This window comes from Vidua macroura, chromosome 8 (genome assembly GCF_024509145.1).
Source record: "Vidua macroura isolate BioBank_ID:100142 chromosome 8, ASM2450914v1, whole genome shotgun sequence".
In the NCBI taxonomy this organism is placed as follows: domain Eukaryota; kingdom Metazoa; phylum Chordata; class Aves; order Passeriformes; family Viduidae; genus Vidua; species Vidua macroura.
The window spans coordinates 702608-712285 of record NC_071578.1 but is presented as its reverse complement, the minus strand read 5'-3'; the positions used below and the strand labels follow the sequence as shown (position 1 = coordinate 712285).

Genomic DNA, 9678 nt, shown 5'->3' with positions numbered 1-9678 from the left:
CCAGCTCCTCAGGAGCATCAGACCTGTGTGTGTGTGCAGTGAGTGCAGGTTACCCAGGGCCTGCTGAGGTTTGCTTGATGCTGCTTCCATGGAAACCTCTCAATTCCGTGTCAGGAAGTGACCAGTGGGAAAGGGGCAGGCAGAGGCCACGAGCCTCATCAGCCCCTGGAGAAAAAAGGAATGAGGAAACTCTGAGTTCACCAGGAACCTTTTTATTTAAATATATAAAACATGGTATTTTGGCAAACATTCATTTTCTCATTAAATAAGGTAAAATCACTGAAGGGAAAGGCTTTGCATCAGTAAAAACCAAGGAGAAGCCACCCTGTGGTTCATCTGCCCAGGGCTGGGGTCAGGTGCAGATTTATGTGGGACAGGTAAAGCCTGAAAGCGACAGCCTGCGGTAGGTACAGCAGAGTAACTGCTGGGGTTAAATAAACGTCCTGGCAAAAGCAGCTTTTAGTAGGCACTAAATCCAAATTCTACCTCTGAACTAGGACAAACTGATGGGAGTTTTACCCCCGTGCTCACCTCTTCCCACTGTGTCTCAACACCTTACACCTCCCACCGAAGTGAACTAAGCAACACCTGCCAGAGGAAAAACTGCCCGGGGCCGGTGAGAGCCCCTGGGAATTCCCGGATCCATCTGTAAGGCCACTCGAGTTTGGGCTCATCCCTCCCTGGGGGGCTGCAGGAGCAGTGACAACATTCCCACCACAGGCACAGGGGCGGGATGGACACGGCCCAGCACGAGGGCTGCTGAAAGCTGGGACTGATTGAAACACGGAGCTGCTCTAATTCTCAGGTACTTCACTACAAAGCACTAAGGGACATCACAGCATCTGCCACGTGCTCTAGGGGTTGATCCAGCAGGGGTTGATCCAGAAGGCTCTATGTGACACGGGAGCTCCAGCATCTCCCTTCCCATTTTTAGACTAAACTAAAACAGGACACGGACAGGACACACACACGACGGCGCCACGACCAGCTCCAACCCTCCTGTGCACCTCCTGTGCTCCAGCTGCGTCTGCTCCGCTCAGCTCCAGAGCCCGGTGCCTCTAAAAGGTGCTGCTGGAAGCCGTGGTGGTCAGGCGCCTCCCGATGTAAATCCTGCAGGCAGGGCCAGAGCACACGCTCAGCCAGGCTCTGTCTCCGTGCAGGGAACGCCCTCCCTGCCAGGCCACTGCCTCAGGAATTCCCGGCAGGAGCAGCAGGAACAAAACTGCTCCGGAGCCCCTCCCCAGCCCCAGTGACTGCCCCGGTCTGGAGCCCCTCCCCAGCCCCAGTGACTGCCCCGGTCTGGAGCCCCTCCCCAGCTCCAGTGACTGCCCCGGTCTGGAGCCCCTCCCCAGCCCCAGTGACTGCCCCGGTCTGGAGCCCAGCCCCAGCTCCAGTGACTGCCCCGGTCTGGAGCCCCTCCCCAGCCCCAGTGACTGCCCCGGTCTGGAGCCCAGCCCCAGCTCCAGTGATTGCCCCGGTCTGGAGCCCCTCCCCAGCCCCAGTGACTGCCCCGGTCTGGAGCCCCTCCCCAGCCCCAGTGACTGCCCCGGTCTGGAGCCCCTCCCCAGCTCCAGGGCCCAGCACCTGCCCCCATGCTCATGTGGAAAGGAAACGTCCTCCATCCCTCCCAGGAGGGAATTAAAACATCTACTGAGTAATTTAAAATAATATTAAATGTTTTTAAATCTGTATCAGTGGAACTTTAACATCTATTCAGTATTAGCTTTTTGCTTTGCTGATCTCCTAGTTGTGAGATTACGAGTCTCATCTCCAGTGGAGCCAAGTGTTGTGTGACTACAGCTCCAGTGTACAGAATTCCTCAGTTCCCTGCCTCTTAATTGTTCTGAGAAATTCCCAGCCAGGGAGAAAATCAGAAAACTTCAACCATCCAGCAATACCACAGGCAAGAAGCACTTCCTGGATAACCATCTTGGACGAAGAGGGAGTTGGGACTCAGAATCAGGCCTCAAAGAAAGCAGGGAAAAAAAATCTATTTTTCTTTTTCCAATTGAACCTTACCCTAGTCCAATGGCCAGCAGGTGAGAGAGCAGCAGGGATGGGAGGAAAACCTTCAGGAATTCTGCAGAGAATATCCCCCCTTTCTTCATGACACTGGTGTTCCTCATGCTGAGCGTGGCTGTGCGCCGGGGGTGCTTGAAGAGGAATTCCCTGGATTTGGGGAAGGGATGTCAGGTGTGTGCTCAGCCTGGAGGAGGAGAAGCTGCAGGAGCTCTCCCAGCAGCTGTGGCAGCACTCACTTGGGCGGGATGTTCTCGGGCCGGCTGGACCAGTCCCAGATCCAATCCGCGTTCTTCCTCAGCAGCCGCTCCACCTCCCTCCTCCTCTCCAGGAAATCCTCCTCAGACTGCAACCAAGAGCCACCCCCAGGCAGCACAGCTGGCACAGCTGGCACAGCTGGCACAGCTGGCAGCTGCCCGAGCTCCTGGCTGCAGCCAGGACCACTGCCCAGGCCAGCCCTGAGAGCCGCCCACCCACCCATCCCACGCCCCACGTGGGAAGCGTTCACAGCCCAGGTAAGAGGGGGAGCAGGGATCCATCCTCAGAGTGGGGTGAGAATGGCAAAGGCCACATCCCAGATCCCAGATCCCGCATCCCATATCCCATATCCCACATCCCATATCCCACATTCCATATCCCAGATCCCACATCCCAGATCCCAGATCCCACAGATCCCACATCCCATATCCCACATTCCATATCCCAGATCCCACATCCCAGATCCCAGATCCCACATCCCATATCCCACATTCCATATCCCAGATCCCACATCCCACATCCCATATCCCATATGTGCCCAAGACAAGACTGCCCTGGCAGTGAAATCCCAGAGCCCAGCATTTAATCCTCATGCACAGACCCGAAATATTCCCAGTTCCCAGATCTGATGGACACTGGGCACAGGGACTCCTGCCCTATCCCAGTTCTGATGGACACTGGGCACAGGGACTCCTGCCCTATCCCAGTTCCCAGTTCTGATGGACACTGGGCACAGGGACTCCTGCCCTATCCCAGTTCCCAGTTCTGATGGACACTGGGCACAGGGACTCCTGCCCTATCCCAGTTCTGATGGACACTGGGCACAGGGACTCCTGCCCTATCCCAGTTCTGATGGACACTGGGCACAGGGACTCCTGCCCTATCCCAGTTCTGATGGACACTGGGCACAGGGACTCCTGCCCTATCCCAGTTCTGATGGACACTGGGCACAGGGACTCCTGCCCTATCCCAGTTCCCAGTTCTGATGGACACTGGGCACAGGGACTCCTGCCCTATCCCAGTTCCCAGTTCTGATGGACACTGGGCACAGGGACTCCTGGCCATGCTCAGAGCTGGCAGATGTCACTGGCTGTCCTTGTCCAGCTCCTGACAGTCCCAGTTCCAGCCCCTGGGCCATCCTGGGAGGCAGGTGAGCCTGGCCAGGTGTGTGCTCACTGAACAAGCCCCCCAGCTCTGGTGCAGTGACAGCACAAACGCTGAGTCAGGGCAGAGCTCCTGGCTCAGCTCAGCTCCATTCCACACAGCCCAGGCCTTGGGATAAAAATAGATCCTGCTCCCAGAATTCCAACAGCTCTTGATGCGCACACACACACGGGATGGAAATAAAACTGTCCAGGCAGCTGGAACTCTGATGGCTTTCTAACTTGGGGTTATTTGTTCTCAAAGTCTAAATAATGATCTTTAAACAGCTGAGGGGTGTTCCTGACAATATAAAATAATAATAATTTCCAGTAATAATTAACTTGCAGTACCACATTTAGCTAAGCTAAAGCTGGGTCCTTGGAGTCTGGCAGGAGTTGTAGAAATGATGCAGAAAAATTCACTTCCTTGAAAGACTTCCTTCCTCAAAATGTTTTGTGAGTCATTTTTTTCATATTAAAAGCTAATTTATTACACTGAAGGCTTCAGATTTCACCCTGTCATCCTGCAATAAGCCCTGTATTGATTAAATATGGTCAATGTATATCCTTTCCCCCACTCTTGCTGCAAATGTGTTTATTCATTTTCCTTGCAAGGTAAACAAACCTACAAAGTGAAATCAGAAAGAACAGGGAGTTTTCTAAAGCAGCAGGTATTCAGGTTTGGTATTAATTGTTAAAATACCTGGAATCAAAGCTATGGCAGGGCTTGGAAACTGTGTATTTTTGGCTGCCATATTTAAGTGACTCTAGAAATTCTTGATGCTGTCGAAATATCTTTTAGAATTCCTACTGAATTGCTGGAGGTGCATTTCAGCATTGGTGGGGGATGTAGGAAATGCACCCTGCCAGCAGCCAAAGGGAGAGGGGAAATCCTCCTGAAAAATCTCAATCACAGATTGGGAGGACCAAACCAAAGCATGCCCACGTGCCAGGAACAAACCCTGCCGGCCCGGCTCTGCCAGGGTGGCTGTGAGTTGTGGAAGTCTCTGCTTCAGCAGCTTCTGCTGCTCCTGCCCAAAGCACAGGGAGGCAGAGCTCCCCTCTCCCTCCCCAAGGTGAGGGCCTTACCTGGAAGCTGTTCTTCTCCCCACTGCTGTGGCTCTCTATCTCCAGAGCTCGGTGGCTGTCCTGGGGGGTCTGCGAGCGAGGAGGGCTGCACCGGGACAGAAGCACCGGGAAAGGAGGAGGTGAGGTGCTCTGTGACACGCTGGGAGAGGGCACGTTCTGCCCATGGCCCAGGGGCTGCGTGGGCAGTGCTGCCACGGCCCAGCCACCTCAGCCACTGCTCTGATCCCCAGCCCTGTGCCCACACTGCCTGGCACTTCCACAGGAACAACAGGCAGCAAACGAAGAGTGGCAGCAGGGTTTGGATTGAATCCCCACCAGCCAGGCCAGGCCAGGCCAGGCCGTTCCACATCCTGTGGAGTGTGAGTCCTGGACTTTGGCTTTTCCCAACACAGTTTAGGCTGCAGACCTCACAGCCCATCAAAATCCAGCAAAGGCATTGGTGGCACTGCCTGACCGCCTGCCCCAGGGCTGAGCTGGTGTGTGGCACTCCTGGACCTGTGCTCTGGCTTCTGAGCACACATGCACACTCGTGTTCCTATGGAAACACGCATAAAACGCACACCCCACGCACACGTGTGTTCATAGGAACAGGCACCTGCATGTCAGTGCACTCATGCTCTGGGCCATCCACACGTCCTTGGCACCCCGTGGTGACCCTGGCAGTGCCCGCCCCGTGCCCAGCAGAGCCCCCTGCTCACCTGTCACAGTGGGAGCTCTCCCTGGAGCTGCTCCTGCCCGACTCGTGCTGGGCGTCCAGCAGGATCTTCTCCATGTCCCCATTGTGGATGGACAGCGAGGCTGGCACCTGCTCCTGGCTCCCCGCGGACACAGAGCTGCCACTGCCACTGCCACTGCCATTGCTGCTGAAGTGCAGCTCCACCCAGGACCCTGTGGGCACAAAGCAGAGCTGAGCCCCACAGCCTGAGGCCTTTGCTACAGGCACCAGAGACCCTGGGGCTGTGCCTGACCCTGGGGCTGTCCCTGGCCCTGGGGCTGTCCCTGACCCTGGGGTTGTTCCTGGCCCTGGGGCTGTTCCTGACCCTGGGGCTGTTCCAGGCCCTGGGGCTGTTCCAGGCCCTGGGGCTGTCTCAGACCCTGGGGCTGTCCCTGGCCCTGGGGCTGTCCCTGACCCTGGGGCTGTCCCTGGCCCTGGGGCTGTCCCTGGCCCTGGGGCTGTGCCTGACCCTGGGGCTGTCCCTGACCCTGGGGCAGTCCCTGACCCTGGGGCTGTCACTGACCCTGGGACTGTCCCTGACCCTGGGGCTGTTCCAGGCCCTGGGGCTGTGCCTGACCCTGGGGCTGTCCCTGACCCTGGGGTTGTTTCTGGCCCTGGGGCTGTCCCAGGCCCTGGGGCTGTCTCTGACCCTGGGGCTGTCTCAGACCCTGGGGCTGTCCCAGGCCCTGGGGCTGTCTCTGACCCTGGGGCTGTCTCAGACCCTGGGGCTGTCCCTGGCCCTGGGGCAGTCCCTGACCCTGGGGTTGTTCCTGGCCCTGGGGCAGTCCCTGGCCCTGGGGCTGTCCAGAGTGACACTGCAGGGACACAGGCCAGCCCTGCCTCCCAGCTCATAAACAGCATGGAATGCAAAGTGCAGGCAGTTGAGCTGGGAAGGCTCACAGGGCTGGGAAGCAGCTGCTCAGTAGTACATTGTGCTTCTCTCTGCACATACAGATCTTTTATTTTGGTATATGTTCCATTTTTATTGTTCAACAGAAGTGAAGAAGAAAATAATCTCAAGGGCTTTTGCTGCCAAAGTTCAGTTATTCGTTTATTGAAATTATTCTGGGCTCCAGAGCCCAGGGACTGTTTAGTGCAGCCTTTTTTCAGTCCCACTTGTAGGCGCTGCTGTGAAGCAACCGCGGGTGTGTGGCAAGGGCTGTCATGGGTTTGCTCCTAGCAGTATATTTAACACGGTCACATGGGCTTTGTTTTCCTAAGGGAGGGAATAACAGCTCCCTCCTGGGCAGGGACAGCTCGCTGCAGGGCCTGGAGCAGCTCCCTCCCTATGGAATCCTGGAATGCTTTGGGTTGGGAGGGATCCCAAATCCCACCCAGTGCCAGCCCTGCCACGGCAGGGACACCTCCCACTGTCCCAGGTGCTCCAGCCCCAGTGTCCAGCCTGGCCTTGGGCACTGCCAGGGATCCAGGGGCAGCCACAGCTGCTCTGGGAATTCACCCTGTGCCAGGGCTGCCCACCCTGCCAGGGAACAATTCCCAATTCCCAATCTCCCATCCAGTCCTGTTCCCTGGCAGTGGGAGCCATTCCCTGGGTCCTGTCCCTCCAGCCCCCCAGAAATGAGCTCAGGGAACAGAAAACACCTGAGTTACACAAAAGCCAGAGGAACCCCACTGTGGAACAGATGTGGCCCAGCCCTAGCAGTGCACAGGGAACAGAGCAGCAGGACGGGAGCAGGAGGGCAGCAGGAATTCCCTGGATTCTGGGCAAGGATGTCTAAGGAATCAGCAGGGAAAGGAGAGACAGGAGAGTGGTGCTCAGGGAAGAAAGGCACAGCAGGAACAGCTGGAGCTGCAGGGTCCCTCCCCAGCCACCAGCAGCACAGGAGTTCACAGGGGTTCAGCTGAAGCAGGAACATCGGACCAGCAAACACATCCCAGATATCCTGGCTGGGAGGAGACTGAGGGCTCCAAAATCCAATGGCAACAGCACAAAGCCGAACTGCCTCACGTGCAGGAACCACCTGAGTATCTCCATCCCAAACACTGAGACCAGCACCTGGACAGCCAAGGTACCACGAAACCCGCTGCAGAAAAACATTCCAGGCCACCGAGTTTGGAAGGGACGCTTTTCTGCAAAGCCCCTTTTCCTTTACAGCTGGTTTGTTGTTGTTGTTTGGGTTTGTCTGGGACTTTTCCCCTCCACGTGACAGTGCCTGGTATGTGGCAGGGAGTGTGCTCAGCGCCGGACAAACCCTTCCCTACCCTTTCCCCCGAAATTTATGGAAGCTCAAGTTGTTACCAAAGAACGATCACAACCACTAGAGCTCAAATTAAGGCTTCATCTGCTGAAATCTTACTGGGTACAGCGCCGGGAATGCAGGATAAAGCAGGGAGGGGACTGGGACTGCAGCAGCAGGAGGACAGAAGATGGGGTTTACAATTTTCCCTTTTTTTCCTTCTCCTTTTGGACGCTCCTCAGAGAAGGGCTGTGCTGGAGCACACGGAACAGGCTGTGATATCACCATTTAAAGATAAAAGCAGCTGTGTTTTTACGAAGCTGGAAATACAAACAGACCGAAGGCCAGGAGAGGCGATGCAGCCCGGCCAGACGAGTCCCGGCGATGGAGTCGGGACAGAGGGGTCTGTCACGATATCCCGGCCCAGGACACGTGTGCGAGCACAGACCAGCCCTGCAAAGCTTCATTTTCTTAAGATACAGCTTTCAACGCCGGGAATCAAGCAGCAGAATTCCGCAGAGCCACGAGAATGCCCCCTCAGGCCGCTCACCCCCCGTGTCAGCCGCACCGTTTGTGGCTGCGCCGGGGTTTTTTCCCTTCCCCGGCGAATCCCGTGCTGTCCCACACCTGATCCCCGCCACTGACCCGCGCCCTGCCCACAGGCACATCCACCGGGCCTCTTCCGCGGGACACGGGGCGGCGGACGCGCACTGCGGCGCGCACACCTGCCAGCGCAATCGGCCAATATCGCGACCCAGAAGGGCCCCGCGCGGGTCCGCCCCGAGCCCGCAGCGGCGGGGCAGTGCCCCCAGCCCGCAGGGGCCGGGCAGTGCCCGCAGCGCCGCTGCTCCGCGGCCTTACCCTGCAGGTTCTCCTCCTGAGGGCTCTGTCGCGACATGGCTGGCGGGCGGCCGGGCACGCACTGACCGCGCGCCGCCCGCCCGCCGCGGCGCCGCCGCACCGCCCCGTGACGTCAGCGCCGCGCCGCCCGCCCATTGGCCAGCGCGGCGGGGCGGGGCGGGGCGGGGCGGGGGTGTGGGGCGCGCGCGCTCCCTCAGCGCCCCCCCCCCCCCCCCCGGGACGCCATGATGGCGGGGAGGGAGCGGGCCCGGCGGGGAAACGGGAGAGCGGGGACGGCGATCCCTGCAAGACATCCCTCATAACTCCCGGAGGACATCCCTCAGGACATCCCTCAGGACATCCCTCATAACTCCCGCAGGACATCCCTCATGACCCCCGCAGGATCCCTGCAAGACATCCCTCATAACTCCCGGAGGACATCCCTCAGGACATCCCTCAGGACATCCCTCATAACTCCCGCAGGACATCCCTCAGGACATCCCTCATAACCCCCGCAGGACATCCCTCATGACCCCCGCAGGACATCCCTCAGGACATCCCTCATGACCCCCGCAGGACATCCCTCATGACATCCCTCATGACCCCCGCAGGACATCCCTCAGGACATCCCTCAGGACATCCCTCAGGACATCCCTCATGACCCCTCAGGACATCCCTCAGGACATCCCTCAGGACATCCCTCAGGACATCCCTCATGACCCCCCAGGACATCCCTCAAGACATCCCTCAGGACCCCTCAGGACATCCCTCGCCCTCCCGCTCTCTGCCCGCACGGCACTCCGCTCTGCTCCGCCCGCCCGCGGGCCTCCCACACGGTGCTTCAGAGCGACACGGGAACACGGACACAGGGGGCTTTCAAAGGATACACGGAGGGGTTTCAAAGCAGATGCATCCACATGCAAAATCACAGCTTGCGGCCGCTAAGCCAGCCCCGACAGCAAAGGATACATGGCCTTAAAATAGGTCATAATCACAGCGTGGTTGGGTTGGAAGGGACCCGCAAGCATCATCGAGTCCGACTCAGCCCTGCACAGAACAGCTCCAAGAAAATTAATAAATAATAATAAAAAATAATAAATCTTCTCCTTTCGGTCTTTAATTGACACGATGCCATCAGGGCTCTCGACAGCGGGAACCACTTAACTTGTGTTGTTATTTGAAAGCAGATACTGATTTACTGCTGAGACTTTGTAAAGACAAACACATAAAACCTGATTTTATTTAGCCAAAGTATTAACTCAATTAAAGCACGCAGGCTCTTTTGCCTTGTGTGGAATTGTTTGCACTTGTGCCTTTCTGCAGCCGAGTCACAAAGCCTAAGAGAAACACATCCGTAAATTGTCCGGGAGCTATTGCAAGAGTGAGGAATATTGCTTTGTAGCCTTCCCAGAAGGAC

The 9678-nt window shown here is 57.3% G+C and overlaps 1 protein-coding gene across 1 annotated transcript; it reads right to left on the bottom strand.

The window, feature by feature from the left end:
* Positions 1–196: 196 nt before the first annotated feature.
* On the bottom strand, positions 197–8370 carry BNIP3 (BCL2 interacting protein 3). Its single transcript, XM_053984128.1, has 6 exons — positions 8283–8370; positions 5207–5396; positions 4509–4593; positions 2259–2365; positions 2020–2169; positions 197–1110 (listed from the first exon to the last, which is right to left on the bottom strand). Exons 1-6 carry the CDS (start codon positions 8317–8319, stop codon positions 1059–1061), a joined length of 621 nt encoding a protein of 206 aa, XP_053840103.1. The 5' UTR covers positions 8320–8370; the 3' UTR covers positions 197–1058.
* Between the last annotated feature and the right edge of the window lie 1308 nt (positions 8371–9678).